Source organism: Anopheles merus, chromosome X (assembly GCF_017562075.2).
Source record: "Anopheles merus strain MAF chromosome X, AmerM5.1, whole genome shotgun sequence".
In the NCBI taxonomy this organism is placed as follows: domain Eukaryota; kingdom Metazoa; phylum Arthropoda; class Insecta; order Diptera; family Culicidae; genus Anopheles; species Anopheles merus.
The window spans coordinates 15,168,210-15,189,397 of record NC_054081.1 but is presented as its reverse complement, the minus strand read 5'-3'; the positions used below and the strand labels follow the sequence as shown (position 1 = coordinate 15,189,397).

Below are 21,188 nucleotides of genomic sequence, written 5' to 3'. Positions count from 1 at the left end.
ACCGGTGCGACCTGCTGCTGCCGAGAGCCTTCTTGCTGTGCGTTGCGTTTCTGTGTGTATGTGCGCGCCGCGCTGCGACTAGAGAAAGGAACCGTACACAAGCGCAAAGCTTTAGCGCGGCGCGGAGCAGCGGAGTTGGAGGACAGGCTAGAAGCATTGACATCTTGCCACCGCCAAGGGTCGCGATGTATTCCGAGACGTACAAGACTGGAGCTGAACCGGAAATATGCTGCATCCAACAGGTCCACGTTGAATTATCCGCTGAGTGTTGAGTGTAAAGAGCATATGTGTTGCAAAGCAAATGAATTAAAATCAAAAAGACAAATCGAAAAAAAACCAACGTCACAATTTGTTTCCACCAAAGCACACTGCCAACGGAAAACGATCGCCAACGGTAAAGGGTAAATTTTGACACTCTGTTTCCATTGCCAGCGCTCATAGTGCTGGACTTTATTAATCCCCCCCCCCACCTTCTCCTCAGCCGCCTTCTTATCATACTGACGCGTCAGTAAAATGAGTGTGTGGCGGCGGCTGCTGCTGCCTCTCTCCTCTGCTCCACGCACTAGAGGTGTGCGTCGGTTTGTTTACTGCATTGGGCAGAGGCCAACCCTGTGCACGTCCCACCGCACCGGTCCTACCGATTCGCCATCGTAAAGAGCACGAAAGAAGGCTACCAAGAGCGATGGAAGACGGAGAGTGAAGGAAAAAAATGGACAACTAAAGAGGGGGACGGGAGCAGTGAGCCCGCGAATAAGGCGCACACTGGGATTACAGATGGCGGTCTTACGGCGAAATGGTGCTATTCCTTTTTTATGACTGTTCCATTATTATTTGGTTTCATAATTTACTGATTACATGAGAAAATAAAATATCTGAAGCTGATACAAATGAAAAAAAAAATGAATCTGTGAAGCGATTAACACCTTTTTTTGGGGCACAGTATGCACCCAGACACTGTTTTCAAAATTTCTTTTAGTAACTTATCGTCGCCAATTTTCAGAACTCAACCGTAGCTCACAGGTGCAGATAAGTTTTATCCTATAAATTCTCTTGAAAATTTGAGTTATCGACAAAATAAGAATATTTTTTTGTAATGATAATAATACAAAAAAGCATTTGAACTAGTGTTGGGTTTCATGAATCGATCGCTGATATTCAGTGATATGGGCTGGTATTATTGAATCCGTTCGTAGCGGCAACGTACGACGCTCACATGAAATTCTAGAGATGGCAACACATTTCTTCCATCCAATCCAAATCCAAAGATTCAGGATATATGAATCTATAGGATACATGAATTCATAAGAATTCAAAAATCTTCAGGGATTCATGAATCTTTAGAGATGTATGAATTTCAAACCATTGAATTTGCGCGATCCCATGGTACAGTGGTGAACTCGCACGACTTGCAAATATGCCCGTCGTGGATTCAAGTCTCGCATGGACCGACTCCCCGTAGCAAAACAAACTATCCAGCTGCGTGGTACTTCCCAAGAAGTCTCGATAGCCTGTATAGACTGGCATGACCATGTAGGTTGTTACTCCAAAAAGAATAATAGTAAGAAGATCAAGTTGTATGAATCTTTGGAGATATATGATTCTTTTGAGAGTCATCAATCTTTCGAGATTCATGTGTCCTTGGAGAATCACAAACCTTTGATCATTTCAAAGATTCTTGAATTTTAATCAGATTTACGCAACACTAATGAAAAATCTTTTACAATAATTTTTCCAGTACAAAAAATACCATAACGATATTATTGTGAATGTACAATAAAAGAATATCACAAAGTTGTTGTTATTTTTTATTCGTTCAGAAAAAATATTTGCCTACTTGGACATACGTTTTATTTTGACATTGTGTCAATAAAACGATCGATTCAATATAAGGAAAAAATGTCGTCATCGTGGAATGCTTTAAGACAAATGTTCAAGGATCTACGTACGTAGTATCCAAATATCTTTGACGGCCATATTCACGGGGTATTCTTAAAGCTTTTTTTATTTGTCTTATGCTTTTGGTAAAACCTAATCAGTCTTTATGAACTTCATGTTTGCTCAATGAAAATATTTGAAATTTGGCTTGGATCGTAGTGTTTCTCGATAACTCTTACAACACGCTAGCTCTGATAACTTTTTATAAAATATCCTCAGTACGCTATGTCATCTTGGTAATGAACTGTCATTTCCCAACAGCACGGATACACGGGCACCCGGATAAAAGGCAAGGCAAACGGCGTCCCACTGCAATCAATTTCATATATCAGGAATACAAAATAAACTATCAGAGTGTTTGGGAATGTACCCGGGTTTATGAATCAAGTATTTGCTAATAAAAATGTAATGTAATTAAATTGAAAATAAATATTGAATTTGACGTGGTATACAAACGCGCCCGAAAATGTTCTTGCAACAAGAGTTTGACAGTTTGATTCCATACGATTCGGAAACATGTGTTCCCGCAACATTTTCATTGACCCGGACCTTACAGGGTTTCTCTAGCCTGCTCAATATCGGAAGCGAGCAATTCAATCCCGTAAAATACATTAAACTTGAGTGATTTGTCATTGGTTGCTCGGTATATGGTATACGACATTCATTTCACAATTTTGAATAAGGATTTTACGGATTGGAAATGAAGCTTATAATGTTGAGCTGGCTAGAGAAACACTGTAAGTGCAGTATTTGATGTACTTGAGAAACTGCGTTTATCTATATAACTTGACGGAAGGAATGACAATCAAGTCTTTAGCGTTAAACTCCGCAATCAATCAGAGTCAATGGAAAATGATTCATATCAAACTTTTTTTTCTGTACCGCACTGTATAACGTGTGTTACTTTCGCTCCCTCGTCTCCCAATCATCGGCCTTTCTCCGCCGCCGCCAGCTCTTGGTAGCTTTGTCTCGCTCTCCTCTGCCCAGTGCCCCTAATTTATGCCATATTCGGGGACGGAGATTTATCTTTCTCCCACCTACTAAGGTGCATGGTGGGGTGTTCGATCATTCTCGTCTATCGTTTGCGGTGCTCGGCGGGTGTGCAGCAAACTAAACCACAACCACGCGCTTTAAACGTTTTGTTTTGAATTCATCCAACGATATGAAAGGGTTTGGGGAGAGTTGGTTAGGTGGCTCTTACGTCAAACCCCCAAAACAAGACCCTTTCGCAGATAGATACAACTCGCCGTGCCTGTCTGTTAAAGTTCAACAGCAAGCTACTGCTGAAAACTGACAGCTGACAGGGTCATTGCGTGTAGTAGTAGTTTGGCCGGACGCAACTTCTTCCATCAGAGAACTTGCCCGTAACCCTCGCTAAAGAAACCACCTGACAGAGTGCACACAACACAAAAATGCATGCCAAACACGACTGCTTACTTGATGTGGAGGTCCTGCCGTGCTGGTGCAACAGCACAAAACAACAAGCACATAAATGCGTACGCAAAAAAAGAAAAAAACAACACAATAACAACAAATAACACAAAACATGGCCCACGGGTATCAGCCCGGCCGAAGAGCGTGAGGGCGTTTATAGCGTGCCGCGAAAATTATCACCCTCTTCAAGGCTGAGCGCTGCCCCGGCGCGCACGAGACGTAAGCCTGGTGTGCCAAGAACCGGGCGGCGAAAATAGGGCAAGGTTGCACTCACCGTTTTGGACGGAAACGCATGTGGTCTGGCCACACATGAGTGTATGACACATCCTTGCGCGCCCCTTGAACCTGCCGCTGCCTCATCGCTCGGGTCTTTGCGCCCGGGGGATGTCTTTGCCGCCGTTTCGCTTTCTTTGGAGCAACAGTGGGAGAAATATCAGGGAGGGAGGGGTAGAGGTGGGAGATAATGATTCGATCTTTTAGCTTTGAACGCCAATCTAGTGTTGTCAATCTAGAATGGAAGTCTTTTTTGTCTAGCTCAACTACAGGTAGGACACCGTGCCGATACGATGGAAGGTACCGAACGATAAAGCACGAAGCCCAGGCGACGATAATGCTATACCATTTTAAAGATTAAACACAGTAAAGATCTGACACGATGATGGTGCAGAAATTGAGGACGCAACAGCAAAAAGCAGCACGGCAAACGCTTCAACACATTTTGCGACCTCACGCTACTAAAGGAAGCGTTGGGAGGAGTTGATGGGGTAGAAGGTCTTGGTTGGACCCGGTGTGTACGAGATCCCTCCACATGCAGCCATACCCTCATTCTAATGTCGGCCGAATATTCCAATGTTTGTGCGCGCGTTCAGCCGTTCCTGCCAAACAAGAACATGGAAGCGCGTTCGTCGCCTATGGTGCGTCAAGATGATGGCTGCGGAGGACAAGCGAATACAAAGAGCCGGCACAAGAAGACACGGAGTGCAGCTAACGCTAACAAGAGCGCGGCCGAGTACAACAAACCTTCTCAAGGTGGATCACCAGGCGATTCCCCTCCATGCCCACGCCCGTGCTTCCCCCGGGGTGAAGCGAAAAAAAACCCGAATAAGGGGAAGGTTACTACCGAAAGGTGACATGGGCATAAGACGGGCGAAATCGAACTGTGGAGCGCATAAAAAAATCACATTCAACAGTCACATACACACACATACACATATGCTCACAGGTATACGCACACGCACCACAAGCAAGGCAAGAGGTGAAAAGTGCAGAGATGATGATGGTGTGTGCTACAAGCGACAAGTCGCGAGAAGGTCACTCGTTGGCAAAATTTATACAGCGAGAAGCATGGCTACGTGTATGGCACCGAGGGGCCAGAATGGGTATGCTACTGAAGGTATTTTGTTTAAAAAACTCTTTAAAAAATATTCTCAAGTTCACTCAGAACATTGTTGGCTTTTTTTAATTAAATTTAATTGATTTTTCCATTTGACAGCTCATCAGGCCCATCAAATACGTCAAACGACTCTCGAATCTCTCGGAAGCCCCAGAATCGAACGGGAGAATATTTGGTATCATATTAGCAAATATTTAAGCAATACGGGCTATTTGGACCGTTCCTCCTGAATAAAAAAAATATTAGCAAACATTATTATAATATTTGGTGTCATATGAATGCATTGTCGACTTTGTTGTTTTTGTTCCAGCATCGAAGCCACCGGCGGACGGCGATTGTGTAAACAAACTGATTCAGCAATTTTTTTTTAAATCAATGATTTCCATATTTTGGCTATAATTGGGTTACATAAAAGTGATGAAAGTATTATTAGACTTGTGTTGAGTTTAATTGCAAATGTAAATGTCGATCACAATTCATTTAATGGTTGAATTTTAATGGTACCAATAAAAGATTCATCGACTCGAACTTGCGGACGGGAAAGCAACTTGTCAAATGATAGCAAAATGAACAAAATGAACATTCGAATGAATTGTCTTGAATGCCGAATGCAATATAATAGGCCTGCATGTGTCAAATACTTATAAATCGATTCATTAATTGTTTAATTTCGAAGTCATCCTCAATCTCCGAATCTACATAAGTACCGCACAACACAGCAACAGACTGTGCTTATGTGCACAACTATCAGGCCTATTATTTTGCTCGAATGACATTCTATTTCGTCGGAAGTACTCGTACTCGAAGTACTTTCATAATTTTGTTGGGAATGGAGTAAATCTGAGTGATAAAAGTGTTGAAAAATTATTGTTAAACAAACGTCAACAGTGGCTTAAATTCTTTGTGTGGTTGAATTTGCGCGTTCCCGACAGCTTCAGCAGTCGACAGAAAATCTCTCGAATGCACCTTGCCGTTCGAACAATACGGTACCGATTGTTTTACTTCGCCGACTCAAATCTGCCGAAGGGATGCTCGAAAGAGGAACGTCGCTAGCAAAACGATACCAAAATGAACATAATGAACGTGCGAGTCAATCTTGCCGAATGCCGAACACAGGCCAGTATGTCTTTCAGCCTGTTCGATTCATCCTGAAAAGCCGACAAATACGTTCACAAAAGAAACCATTTTGCCCCGCATTCCCATTGGGCAAATTTATGTACGCGTAGGCAATTCGATCGGTCGCCGTACATTGCTGAGTTGCGAGAATGGTTTTCGGTACGCATTGCCTTTTTTTTGGGGGGGGGGCTTCTTTGAGCAGCTGGCCTTTTTCGATGAAGACAGCATTGAATTGATTGATCGCAACACCAGTATTTAACCAGGCGGAAGTTGCATTCAGGAATTCTAGAAATGCTGCAGCTTTACTGCCAGATTAGTTTGACAAACGGTTGGCAGATATTTTGCATAAATAGAGGCAAATCACTATGGAGTGCCTAGTTGCCTATGCTTTCTGCAAGGTTCTCGCCAATGCAGCTTTGATCTTCTTAACCGCTTGATTTATGATGCTGTTTGTGGTTGCACACATTGATCGTGCACACCCTTTCATGGGTCGAAATTTTGTCATTTCCCATGTCGGCACAAATAATGCTGTACCTTTACCCGCATGCCAGAAGTGACAATTGAGTTGTTTCACAGTTCCTAAACAACAGATGTGCTGCTCCAATCAAGCCACCCAGCAAAAACGGTAAATGTCTCAGTTGACTACGGTGACATATGTTTTAACGCCACTTTTTACGACATTTTTTGACAGCTAATGGTTGCCAGTTTGCATTAAACAAATCGAATGTCGGTTGAGCATCGTTTACGCATGTCATTAGAGCGTTAGCGGCCGCGTATAATTACTACCACCGCCGCCCGCCGCACTCGAGCTAAGCTTATTAAACGGATGATTTATGAAGTTGTTTCCCGCCGCGAAATGGGCACACTAATCTCTCCAGTCCGATCCGATTGGCAAGCGACATTTAAGTAGATATCGAGCGCGCTAAACGCATGCCGCGCAGAACTTGTCAATCCATGGCGCCCGCGGGCATACGACGCTACACGCGGCACTAAATTCCACCAGGAAACCGATAATTTATGGTCAATACAAGGCCGGCACTCTCTCGCGCTTCCCTTTCCGCGCTCCATCGGGAGAGGAAAGGGAAGTGATGGAGCGCCCGATCGCCCCACTCGAACCCATCCATCCAAGCTGAGGTTATGCCACGAGGCACGGCGGCACAGCGCTAGCGCCACCCCAGACCAGACCCTTTTTGGCTTGTGCTGTCTCTCCGGCCGCGTGCAAAGAGAAGCGCAATAAAACAGAACCTCTGCGTGCACACCACCATCGCTGGAATTGTGAAAGGGAAATGTCATTTGAATTTCATCGATATCGTGCGCGTCATTGATTTCGTGTTCTTGGATCTTGGATGGTTGGTACAAAAAAAAAACACGGGGGAAAATAATGTTCGGAATAGTACGCTTGATGCACCTTCTCTTCACACTGTTATCCACGAATATTCCGTACTGGTGGCTCTGAAAAGGGCACCAGAACGATATCATAAAATGCAATAAACGTCTAAGCTCACCCTTATGTCCTTGTGAACATCACTACACGTGGAGCATTTCCTGGGAGCTTCCAACCATCTTCATTTCCTGATAGAATGTCAGCCGATCGATTACACAGTCCCCGAGACAGTACTGATTGTCTCCATCATACAGGCAACCGGTTTCAGAATGTCTATTCTAAGGAAGTGCACTAACGTCGTACTCCGCCGGCAACAGTTCCGAAATTCCAGCGGATGGATGGAGCTCACAAATCCAATATCCAATGAGGTGAGGTTACCCAGCGGTTTGTCTATCAAATTTCCTCCCATACAGTGTGCAGAAACAAATTTGCAACACACCCTGGGGATCCGGGTACAACCGGAAACCGACAAAACCATTTGGAGGTATGGTTGTAAAAATAAATCCCATCCGCCTCACAGGTGCAGCCAACGGCCCAGTCACCATGGATGGCCTTCGACGACGACGACGACGACAACTACGTCGATGATGATGACGATTACGATTCCCTCCCATCCCCAAGTCTGCCCACAACAAAAACAACAGCCAGGGAAAGGAAACAATCAATTTCGCAATGCAGAATACACACATACACACGACTGATCGAGGGGTGGTGGCGGAGGACATACAGCTCAATTTATCTACCTTCAATGCCCTTTAGGCGCTGGTCTAGGGAAACCTTTGCGAGTGCCTGCTTATCTAATCGCACCGAGGGCAGTTGGGAAGGGATACTAAGACGTCTCGCCGGGTCAGGGTTGGAGGAAAAGTCCACACACGGCTAAAAATATTCGTCCCACACACACACTTCACTTTCCCTCTTCATTGCGATCACTGATAAAGTAGAAGGAATAGAGGGGAAGAAGCGAACCGGGTGGGGAAAAACTTTCTTTGTACACTGGTCCAGATACGCCAGGTTTCATGAGCACCAATGCGTGGCGAAGGTCGTAAGTACACCGATACAGCCGCACCGATCTCGCACTCTTTCCGGCAACGAAATCCGCCCCCCAAAAAAAGCGGTGGCAAACGGTCAACCATGCGGTTCGCTCTGTGTGCCGGGGAGGGGGAGAGCTAGACACCGGCAGACGCGTCGTGCATTGCGCTCGAAATTCACTTTCCGCTGCGTGTAATACCACCCCTGGGCGTACCAATTAATGGAGCGCGGGTGAGCGTTGGAACGTACCTCGCGCGCGCACACACATTAAGTCGCCCGGCGGGGGCCGAGGGTAAGCAGTGGATGCAAGGGAAAAGCAGCACCAACCCGCCACCATCGAGATGCTCCCATTTTCACTGGCCAGCAGCGCCGTGCGCGCATAAGTTTCATCTGATTTGCTTCATGTTGATTTTTTTTGTTTTTGCCATCCTTTTCTTTGCTTTGCTTCAAGCGTGGAAGTGAAACCATACGTCACCGGATCATGGTTATGGTATGGTCTAGAAGGCACTTTCCACTCTGTTTCACGCTAAGATCTGGTCGGAGGTGTGGGTATGGAGCAGAATGGCGGACGTTGTACTCGTTGGAACTCTTTCATACAACTTCGAACTATCGCAGATATCAGGCCGATATACAGGCCGTGAATAGTTTCTGACCTAGGCACAGTTTTGAGGCAATATCCCAAGGCCCCAATGTGATATCCGTATTGCTTGGTTAATTATTTGTGTACATGGAGACAGGTGTAAGGTGATATTGTACAAATAAAATGTATTCCAAGTATCTATTCTTACAAAACGAATTAGAGTTATTCTACTGAAATATTTCCTCCTACAACGAATGTTCCACCAACCCACACACCTCCAACGGCCGGTGCAACAGGTAGGTTACATTTAGACGCAATCCGCACACACCACTATCTGTCATGTTATAGGACTTGGAAACAATACGATAGACACAGGGGAACGGCGAGAAAGAGCAGTAAGAAAAGCAACAACACAAAAATGTTCTCTAAATATCAACAACCCCGCTTGCGCAGAACCCATATAAAGGAAGAAGATAATAAGCTATCCGAAACCGACATCTCCGGACTGATTGGATTAATGTCAAATCGATGGCGAACGCCGAAAACACGTCGCGACCCGGTCCCGGTGAGAACGAGCTCTTTTGGGGCGGGGAATGGTGATGGTTGGAATATGCGTTACCAATCAGTGCACAGATAAAGCAAAAGCAAGAGACACAGTATACACGCACCCTGGAATAAACATAAATAAGCAATCTAAACGACGCACCAGACACACCATTCCGGACTGGTGCGACTGTAATTATCGTTACTATTAAGATTATGATAAATGACGCGAAGCTTTTGAGCTGTAACGCTGCACTGGACCGAGTTTATTAATCGTAATAAACGCAACCATGCGCTACAGCTACAAAAAAGACAATCAAACAGATGACAAATAGTTTGAATTTTATGTTTGTACCCGTGCGCAGTACAGTTGTAATGTACTATCGATTGTTTTTTTATTGGCAACAACCGTATCCTGTACATCAGGTATATCAAACTAGCGACCCGCGTCAATTTTGAACGCGGCCCGCGATTTTTTTTTTGAGAATTGCTTAAAGCATTGCAAACCAAAAAATATGGTCTTACAATTTGTCTAAGAATATTAAGATTTCCAGAGAAGAACAATCATTTTGTCGCTATACACGTACCCGTACGTACAGAGTAAACCGAGACCCTTTAGAAACATCAAATCGAATGCAAACATAGTCGTATTAGATATTGATTTAATCCTGGATTATAATCACATTTTGGGAAGACTCGATTGCACATGGTGTATGGTAAAAAATATTTCCGTCAACTGTCTAGAAACGAAAAAGGAATGAAAAAAGGTATGAAATATCTACAGACACACTGGGACATTACGCAACTACGATTGTCGGAATTGCATCCACGGCACAAACCCATTAACGATCATCGCTACTCCGACTCCAATTCCAGCCAAATTCAAACCGACAGTTCCGCTCGGTGCCGTTCGGAGTCCCCAGAGGTCCAGAGCCATTCGGAACCGTTGGAGGTCGGTCGGTTGTCGCACAGAGCGGCTAGTCTGCAGTCAGAACTGGCTCCGGTTGTTCCTACCGATCTCTACGCCTCCGAATGCTGAGTAGAGGCTTCAGTCCGCTCCGAATTGCTCTGAACGGTTCTGCAAGGCTCTGACCTTATAATGTAACATATTTTATGCCTATTGGCACCACTTATGATTTTGTCGTAATCATACCATCATAAAAAAATGACTTAATATCCAATATGTATGATTCATTGAACGCGTTTTTAGCCAACTTTAATTATTTGAACCCCACATTCTACAAGACGAATCAATGTACTTTCTAACCTCCCCAAAAATCTAAACCAAGATGGAAGGATTACATTTAAGATAAAAGGATTTAAATAAAGGATTAAAATAATCGCAACGCCGAAACTCTGCAATACATAGCTTTTTAATGGGCTAGCTTGTTCTCACATAAAACAAAAACAAAAGAGCACATACAAAAATAATGTCGGAAATTTGTAAATAACAAACGTTTCCAGATTTGAAGCGAGATGTACAAAATGGCAATTTGTTTAACAATACTGACCTGGAGCAGTATTTAATATATTTTTGTTTTTATTCAGGAGGAACGGCATAGCGTATGGGTTAATATTTGATATAAATATTGGAGCTGCTGTACATCATTCCAAATACGGCCACTAACGAATCGGTTTAAACTAAACGAACACACGGGTGTACTAACTGTCACAGCGAAAAGGATATTATACTAATCATTGCCCGCACCTCAGACACGGGCGTGCAGCAACGGTTAGTGCCAGATTTTATTACTTTCCTTCGAAAGCAATTAATCGTGCGCGTACTGTACCAGCTGCGTAGGCTTTCGATGCATTCCTACTTTAATGGCATACATAGAGTACATACGGGCCAGCAGTGAGGAGGACCTTGACCACGGTTGATTATTGCCAGAGGTGCAAGTGCGTCTTAAAACCTATTCCAAGATCTGTTACTTCCGCGAACTTAAGAACAATCCCACTGGTACCTGGCGGTAGGGTGGCGAGTTCGAAACATTGCAAATACTGTATTAATAACGAACGATTAAAATCGTACCCTTGCGCCAGACGAAACGATCAATCTGAGTAAGGTGCGCACGCTAGAGCAATTGCATGAACGCCGAATACGTGACAGTGCTGTGTGGGTGGCTGGTCGCCAGATTCATGCCTATCCCGGTTTTATCGTCCAATCGATTTAACTGGTGTTATTGCAAAAAAAAAAAACAAAACAAAAAATAACTAAAAAACCAACCACCCACCCGTCCCAGTCCGGCGCTGCTGTCAATCACCAATCACTGCCATTTTGCCGGCATCATCATCGTGTAGCGCCACAACCTTGAGCACGGCGTTCGGGGAAGGAAAAGAAAGCTAAAACTGAGGCACTAAAATTGCGATGAAATAAATAGGAAGCTGCACGTCCCGCGCGGACCTTCCCCCGCAGTGCGATTTGCCCTTGCGCGCTACGGTGGTGCTATTGTTGCAGACTCCCACACGCCATCGAACGTCGTGTACGTCTCCGTACGTCGACCGCTCACCCCGAAGAGTCCCGAAGGTCGCGCTTGACGGTGGTCAGTTCCCTGACGCGCGGGACACAATAAACTAAAAATATATTGGCGCGGCATTGCAGCACCACACATTGTACACATATTGCCCAAAACTGTCTGGCGCGAGCAGCAAACCGGTGGGACCGCGATTGGGGACGGGACGGTCATGAGCAACTCGAAATGGGCGCAAGATGAACCCTCCACTAACCCACATCTACAGAGGAGTGTGTTTTTGTTTGAAGTGTTTCTTGCGCCTTTGCTGTTTGCTCATGTGCCAAACAAATGATCCGTCAGCTGCTCGACCTTAACCCTCGCGCGCCACCTGAGACGGGTGGGCTGGTTTGGCTTTTTGCGCGAATTGTGATGCTTTTGAAGATTAAATAAGAGGTTGTTGACAGCAGGAAGCACAGCGTATGGCGACAATCCACAGTCCCAGTGTGTTGTGTGCATGTTTACACTTTTGCTTTCGTTCACCTGTCGTGGTGCGGGCCTCAATTAGCGTTTGTCAATGATTGTTTATTACATTCTGATTTTCAATAGCCTCCATTGTGCTACGATCTCCATTGTGCATCCTTTAGGAGCTAATTGTTCTATAAGATAGAATGAAAATTAATATCAGTACTTGAAAGTATACGAAAACCATTGATACACAATCACCTGGTGCAATACATCACAAATGTAGAACACTCGCCTAGGGAGGGATTTTAGAAAGGATTAATTTGAAACTTTAAAGCCTTTTCTTAAACCTTTAAATCACTCGCTTTGATGTTGGTCTAATTTTGTACTATCTGTTGTAGTGTAATGGCTTTCGGTTTAGTTCCGTTAAAATTGTTTCAGCCATGGAATTATTGCCCAAGAAGATTTTTTATTTCTGTTATTAAATAAATATTATCTCTCAGATGCTCTGTTTTGTACTCGCCTTATTGAATATTGAGCAACCTACATTACTACCTTGTACTAATCATCCTAACATGTCCCTATTTTGAAAGCTAGTGATTATATCGTTTATAATAGATTCCCGCAAAATACCAGTCTAATGAATCCATTATTACATGAAAATCTCGTAATGGTCAAATGGTCAAAATAATGCTAGAATGAAGACATTTTATCATGAAGAGAACGTGACTAAATGTTGTTATTGTTGCGAACAAAAACAAAAAATCAAAATTGCCACAACAATGCTATGGTCGTTATATTACTCGTTATACCCGATACAAAGGGTATTTGTAGAGTACTGCATTGCTTCGAATTACGGACACTTAAAACATTTTGGCATGTAATATTTTCTTACCGATTCAAATGTAATCTGCCATACCTCAGTTCAACTCACTTTACCGAGGCAAACCTTCTGAATTTCGAGAGAAAAATTAAGATATCGAATAATTTTACATTGCATGAAACATTGCAAAAAATCATAAAATTACAACGATATATTGATTCCTATTTCGGACAGTTTGGCGAACGTTTACGAAATTACGAACGTTGTGAATCATATTACGGACAGCGTCAAAATTTCGCTCACATTCACATACGCAATACACTTTTTTAGTTTGTAACGTCTTTTAAGGTCCGAACATCCAATTCTGAGTGTCGATGTCCTCGTAGAAGGACAGTACGACGGTCTCACTGACAACGGGGTTTGGATGCTGTTTTCTCGTTGTGCACATTGAACCGGAGTACTGTTGTGCGAATCGGCGATCATTCCTGTACGGCCATCAAGGCATTCGACACATCTATCTTCAAATATCGTTGATTTGTTATCATCACTGAATCTTCCTTCTCAATGACACAATCTAAAAACACGTTTTTATGCAATTTACAATTTAATTCCGGATGTCTGAGGAAAACAAGATAAAACACCTTGCTTCGTATTCCAGACAGTATTAAATACGTGTTTTAATGAAATTCAGTTGATAACTACTTCCAGAATTAATTCCGATGTACTTCAATGCATCTCGACAAGATTCACAGGAATTAAAGACAAAATTACACTGGCGTCCAGGGACTACTAGAGGTCCGACACATTTTTCATTGATTCTAGTAAATCATGGCAAAAATGGAAATTAAAAAGCGGCATGGACAGGAACCTGATATAACTAAATTCAATAACAACAGGATGAGTGTCCGAAATTTGAATCATAACGGTATTTAGATTTGCTTGTTGGCATAAGGCGCAGGGGACCACTGCGAACTCGTTGGCTGGACCAGGTGAAGTGAGACCTGATGGAGATCGGATGTCTGCATGGATGGGAGGCTGCAGCCAGGGACCGAGCATCCTGGAGAATTAATGTTGACAGGGCCATGTCACATCGACGTGCTCTATCGTGAGCAGGCCAACAAGATAGATAGAGATTTGCTTATTGTGTAAAAGCACGCAATTCCTTCACATTGTAAGCCAAAACAGGCATTAAGTAATTGTTCATACGTCACTATAAATGAGGTTTCTGTTTTTGAATTATACGGTGATTCCCATTACGGGAATATTCAAGGCATAAGTTGTGAATTTTCTTTAAAAAAAGAACGAATTTAAAATCATAGTTAAAATTAAAGCATAAGCAAAATTTAAAAATATACGAGTCTTATGTAAAAAATCTTTTTGAAACGATTACGTATGTCTAACGTGTCCTTAAAAACGTAAAAACAAGCACAAATGTGTATGCAGTTCCTTCAAGTGTTAACAGTCGCAAGCTGGACCAGAATCGTTGCCAACATAAACTATTGTTTGCACGTGGGTATCAATGATATTTCTGTTTTTAGATTATACGGTACTACCCGTTTTTATGGTAACGTTAAAAACACGGGCAATTTCTAACAAAAGAATGCAATGAAATCAACGCCATTAGATGTGTGTCTGTGTGTGTAAAGGGAAGTGGAATATTATTTTCATACGTGTTTGTACCTTTACGAAATGAAGTTATGGATACTACAGCAAATCTTACTGACGCTGATCATTAGGTCATTTTCTTCAAAAAATGTTTTTTTTTAAAGAAGCACACAAGCAGAAATAAACACGCAGTTCTATTAAGTATGAACATTCGCATGCTGGACCAGAAACGTTGCCAACTGAAATGATCGTTTGCACGTGGGTAACAATAAAAATTGCTGTTTTTAGATGCATACGGTGCTACCCGTTCTTTTAACCTTCAGAACACGTGTTGGAAAATTTCTAAAACAAAAAAAAACGAATCGAATGTAAGCATATAGTGTAAGGAAAAAAGTACAACAATATTGATACATGTTTGTGTCGTTCCGAAAGAAGGCTATGGCTACTCCACAGAGCGTAATGCGCAAAGCTACATGAAGTAAGATTCTTTAAACCATTCCCAAATTCTTAGCTTTCAAAAATACTGCACAAGTGTAAATTGCACAACAGGAACACAGAGTTTCGTTATCGTGAATATAAGATTTTTAAAAGAAACAATTAAACTAATCGCTCGCAAAAGCATTATTCGTTCAGGAGATTGCAACAAAAATACAGGAGCAAAACGCAATTTCCACAATGCTGCTCTTGCTTAGATACCATTACGCGATAAGAGTGGTTACTGCTTTTGCATGATATTTTATCTTGCATGAATCATTCCAGCAAGGCTTTCTACTGCAGCCCGCCGATAGAATGAACAAAAATGCGATCTATTCAATATTGCTGACACGATGAAGCAATTTAGTGTCGGTTGCCGAAAGTAATGATCCTTTGAGGTATCGGTATGCGGTAACCGAAGCCATCCTTAATCTCACAAATTTCTAGGGACAAGGAAATGGCTCAGAATTGCGATTTACGGTCGTGCAGTGTGTGGAAATAGCGCTGATCTCCTAATAAGCCTGCTCGCACATGATGCTGTACGTATGACCTGCAAGCAAGCGTTACAACAGCTTCTCCTTCTTTGGCTCTCTGTCCAGTGGATTTTCCGTGTTTGCTACAAAGGCCACCCGCGCCGATGCCTTCCCTACGGCAGTACGCCAACCGCGACTTATGACTGACTTTGCTTACATTACTACCTTAGCTTTTACGCTACACCTGATACCGAAAGCAGGCAAGAGCCGGCCCCTATCAGTTTCTCTTACCTTGGCCCGTCCAGCCGTGGCTGTTTGTTCTGTTGTATGGAGTCACGCTCCGCGGATTGACTCCGCCGCCGCTTGGGCATAATCATCTAAAAAGAAACAAACCAAAGGAAGCAGCATTAGATTTGAGAGGAAGTGCTTAGCAGTTTGCCAAACCCGCGCTTAGGAGTTAGGAGAGGAGACCACCGGAGTGGTCATCCGGGTCGGTGGGCTGTACGAAACATTCGGGCTGGCGCCGTCTTGAATGTTGTCGTGGCTGTTTGTTTGCTGTGTGCTGCTGCTGGCGCTGCAAGCTGACCGTCGGCCACCAAGAAGTTCACCCTCCGATCCCAACCACCCCCTTCCCTCGCACACTCCCACTTACCCCGACAGGCCGCGCGTTCGGTAGGAATTTCCTGGACGCTTTCAGCACCAGCTCGGACAACGGATCTGTTAGGTACGCGAACAAATGCGTTAACATTGGTCGGGTTGTTTGGGTTTGGGCACGGGCCAAACCGACATCGGCCCCACACGGACGGGGGGGGGGGGAGAGGCAGCTACTGTTTTCGTGTGCACAAACACGCACACACACGCACTCACACACGCCACGGAACGCCGAAAACGCGTACGCGCACACACCACTGCTCTGGTAGGAACAGCTGCTGTCACTCTGCTTGGCTTGCTTGGGGTGCAGATTGTTGTCTTTCCGCACTAACACACACACATACAAACACACACAATCACGGGTTATGGCTCGGAGCGATGCAGCGACGCTTGGAACTTGATTGTTGTTTTGAAAACAGCGCTGGCTCACCAATACCAATGCGACTTGCGAATTTATTGCCTGCAAAGCGAGATGGAAACGTTAAAAGAAAGGCGAACGAATCGTTGCATCTTGAGAGCCATAAAACGTTGCACCGGCGTTCGGTCACGGTGTGCCGGAATGCTGGTGCAACGTCTGGTCCGGAGAAACAACACCGAGCATCACCGGTTGTGAGGGTTGAGAAGCGGAGAAATAAAAAAAACATACACATACATTTTTTGGAGTTCGGTTTGCTTCTCCAGTGGCCAGCAGGGTCGAATGCTGGACCATGTAAGGTTAGAAAAAGGGTATACTTACCACCAGAATACACTAGACTCGTACCAATTTTGACCGCGACACCTCACACCGAGAGTTGATTAGAAGAAATTGAGCAAATTTGGAAAAGTTTCGGATCACAGCCTGCTGGACGAGAAAAACCTAAAACCGTTTGCAACACAAAACCGGACTTTGACAGCCAATCTTTACGGGCTGTCAAACGGTTTCGCCCGGTTTTGCCCGCTTTCGCCCCAGCCGTATTGGATTGAAATGTTTATTTACGTGCTGAAATAGGAAATCGATCAATGAATCAATTGAATTATTTACCTTTTTTTTTTAATCTTTACTCCTGCATTTTATGCTATTAGTCATGGAAATAGCGTACAATAGCACACTGCGTACAGAATAACATCGTCGTATTTTCCTCATTCGCCTCATTTGTGCGCCATCTACATGTCAGCGCCCTAAGTTAGGCGCACTAGTGATGAGAACTTCGGATTTGGATGCGTATATCCACTCCAACTCCGACATTCTTAATCCGGATGCAACTCCGAAATAAATATGGCTTCGAATCCGGCTGCTCCGAACGAATACAGCTTCTATTGGCTCCGATTGAATCTCAATTACTTCGATCGAATCCAAATGGCTCCTACTGAATCCGTTTCGCTACCGTGCTTAATTCGTTGTGCAATATGCAGGCGGTTCCCGAGATACACGGTTAATGGGGACCGAAAACGGCCGCAGAATACCGCGTACCTCGAATGTCCGCGTCTGTCGAATCTCGTGATTTCCAGCCAAAATATCACTAATTTTCGTGCAATTTTGCAAGTAGGGGGCGGTTTTCACCACCATTTTAATTATTTGATATGTTTCTACTGAGTTCAACAATTTTAAACCTTTTTAAAAAGTATTTTACATTCGTTCAATTTGTAAATTATTTGGTATTTCACAATGAATGTGTCAAATCAGTACAATTTGCTCAAAGAACTTTCAAATTTGGAAAACCGCGTATCTCCGAATCCGCGTATAAGAGGTACCGTGTATCTCGGGGACCGCCTGTACTTGCACTACAAAAGTAAGCTTGCAAGCAAACGTAGCTCATAGCTAACTTTACTCTATTCATAGCTACACATACAGCAATTATTCGCTGTACGCGATACTTTATACACATGAATTCGCAGTACGCGATTCCTCTTAATATGACAGCTCCATGTGTTTTTTTTTTAAATATTTTAATATTTTGAATTATGTTATGCTCTTTTTGAATGTCACTAATGTTTCAAAAGCTATATTTTGTATCAAATTTGTGCAAAAGATACTTGTTTTACAATTCAAGTATTGAATTCAAAGCTCTGTTTCGATATTTTTCAACCCTCGACTCAGTAGTATACACTATTTTTCCATAGGAATCTGCTACACGCAAAAACTCAAGATACTCTATTGCGCTCGCTCCCGTAGGATAGCGTATATCGGATAATAACTGTATAAGCAAAAATTGGATCTATGTGGGCACCGGCAAAAAAACCGTATACTGGGTTTACCATTGTTTTCTGGTTGTTTTCGGATTTTTGTTTTGATAAATATTGATACATTTGGATTCTTTCAATGGTTTCATAACAGTTTGTCGCATATGTTTTACCCGTTCCAACCATTAGCTGGCATTATCTAAATATTTTTCAAACAAATAATTCAAACCATTCAGAGCAACGTACAATACCTTGTTTAATAGTTGAAATCAATTAATTAAATGCAAATTATTTTTGAAAGCTAACAATAAATCGTGAGTGTCTATACTCATATATCTGACCACATGACATATACTAAATGATTCTTGATCGGAAAGTTAAAAGGGTATAAAGCCATGATTATATAAAGCTAGGCAAATACTTTACTAGAAAATGATAGCAATATGAATAATGCGTTATGATATGTCATCTATTGAGCAAACCAGTGAAGCTATGGAATAATCTTTTTTTTAAGGATATTTGATTTTCCAGTCCATTAAGCTTAATCCGTTGGGCTTAGGATAGACAAATCGGAATGTTCACAGGAAATTTATAGCTTCTAGCTACGTGAATATACAAAGTATAGTGGCACTAAATATGTGGATAGTGCAGATAAAGGAATGTAAATTAGGTCCTAATTAGGAATTAGGAACTCGTACGACGTAACAACATGCCCGTCATGGGTTCAAATCCCGAATAGATCGTGCCACCATACGTAGGACTGACTTTCCTGCTATGGTAACAATAAGTCACTGAAAGCCAAGCTCATTTCATTAGTGGGTACTGGCAGGCCTTGACCAACAGCCGTTGTGTTGTACCAAAGAAGAAGGTATGAGTTACAGGCGGTCCCCGAAATACACGGTTAATGGGGACCGAAAATGGCCGCAAAATACCGCGTATCTCAAATTTCCGCTCAAAATATAACTAATTTTCGTGCAATTTTGCAAGTAGGGGGTGGTTTTAGCCACCAAATTAATTATTTGATTAATTAATTAATTATTTGATTAATTTGATTAATTATTCTACTGAATGGAACAGTTTTAAACCTTTTGAAATGGTTTTTAACATTCGATCGAAACGGAAATTATTTGGCAATTTACAATTGATGTGTCAAATCAGTACAATTTGGTGAAAAAACTGTCAAATTTAGAAAACCGTGTATCTCCGAATCCGCGTATAAGAGGTACCGTGTATCTCGGGGACCGCCTGTACTTGTTATGAATAATTGGCTAAGGATGGTGAAATTTACTCAACAACTTAAAAAAGGCTAAACATTATTACTTGCCAAACAGCCCTCCCAAATCCCCCCCACCACCCCCCACTAACTCCGGATTCAAACCGGATTCGAATCCGAAAGCAGTTGGATTCATCCAAATCCGGCTGCACACTCGTTTTGCCCATCACTAGTACGCACATTTAAAATAACCGTTCCGTTTTATTAGTAACGAAAAAGCAAACAACTGGAAAGCTTTTGTGTGTGTTAAACTATTTTTTTTTTCAATTTCGCTCATACTATCCTTTTCCTAACACATGAAAACAAAACAAAAGCTGTCAGATTAAACAAAAATTATGCTCATTTCCACCAGCAAGTCAAGTTAACGGCCAAAGGGTGTAAAGAACAGTGAAACAGCATGTGCTGCAAAACCGAGCATGCTTCTGGCAGCTTTTCCTTTCGTTTGAATTTTCCAATCGAACGCTTCGTCCCATTTGTTCTCCGCTTCTCTCGATTCGGCCACCCGCTCAGTGCTCGCTCGTGGGGCGTATGCCATTCCGCTCGCACGAACGATATGAAGATACGAAATTTGCGCTCCCCTCATCATCATTTTTCCGGACCCCCCTTACCCGCTCTGTTGTCATTCCGCTGCCAGAGGGGGGCACTGCAGTTCAGCGAGCACCGTATGCCTATGTGTGTGTGTGTGTGTGTGCGCGCGTGGAAAACCGCCGCATACAGTGGGACAGAGCAAATACAGGGAGAAACGTGCCAACGCATGGTCATGCGCACACGGTGTCATGGCAGGCAGCTTGGAACGGGCCCGCTGCTAAAAAGAACCGGCACAGCGGCCGAAACACACACACACACGATTACAAGAAGGTTGAGGCGGGATGATGGGAGGAAAGGGAATGGGAAAGCAGTGCGAATGCGTTCACCTTTGTGGGTTCCGAAAGGACGCGGTCGGTTTTAGTTGATAGAATTGGGGGAAAGCAAGAGGCAAGAGCGATAACTAAACGGCAAGAAAGAGAGAGAGAGAGAGAGAGAGAGAGAGAGAGAGAGAGAGAGAGAGAGAGAGAGAGAGAGAGAGAGAGAGAGAGAGAAAGTCGCCCAAGAAAAAAAAGCAGCATGGTTCACTTTTCATCTTATCTCAAAAAGATGGGCCGATCGATTGATGTGGGGGAAATTTGTACCGGGGAAGGTGGTGGAGGAAAGGATGGGAGGGGAGGGAAGGGGGTTGGTTGGGAAAACGATTTCAGTAAAATCGGGTGTACGACTTGAAGGGATGATTAGAAGGAGAGCACAGAAATGAGTATAATAAAAATAGAGAGAAAGAGAGAGAGAGAGAGAGCGAGCGAGAAAGAGAGAGAGAAAGAGATAGAAAGAAAAGCCAGGTCTCTGGCACATACACGCGCTCGAGAGAG

The 21,188-nt window shown here is 43.3% G+C and overlaps 1 protein-coding gene across 1 annotated transcript; it reads right to left on the bottom strand.

Annotated features, from left to right (window-relative positions):
• Positions 1-13,529: 13,529 nt before the first annotated feature.
• LOC121599596 lies at positions 13,530-17,230 on the bottom strand. Its single transcript, XM_041927548.1, has 4 exons — positions 17,092-17,230; positions 16,357-16,815; positions 15,996-16,081; positions 13,530-13,970 (listed from the first exon to the last, which is right to left on the bottom strand). Exons 2-4 carry the CDS (start codon positions 16,450-16,452, stop codon positions 13,817-13,819), a joined length of 336 nt encoding a protein of 111 aa, XP_041783482.1. The 5' UTR covers positions 16,453-16,815; positions 17,092-17,230; the 3' UTR covers positions 13,530-13,816.
• Positions 17,231-21,188: the final 3,958 nt, after the last annotated feature.

What these genes read in the sequence shown, in the direction of transcription:
- LOC121599596 (XM_041927548.1), bottom strand. Translation starts at nt 16,452, where the DNA reads ATGTTAACGCATTTGTTCGCGTACCTAACAGATCCGTTGTCCGAGCTG. An exon ending in CGAACGCGCGGCCTGTCGGG is followed by an intron (nt 16,082 to 16,356) that starts GTAAGTGGGAGT and finishes GTTTCTTTTTAG; the next exon opens with ATGATTATGCCCAAGCGGCG. An exon ending in CCACGGCTGGACGGGCCAAG is followed by an intron (nt 13,971 to 15,995) that starts GTAAGAGAAACT and finishes ATGATTTACTAG; the next exon opens with AATCAATGAAAAATGTGTCG.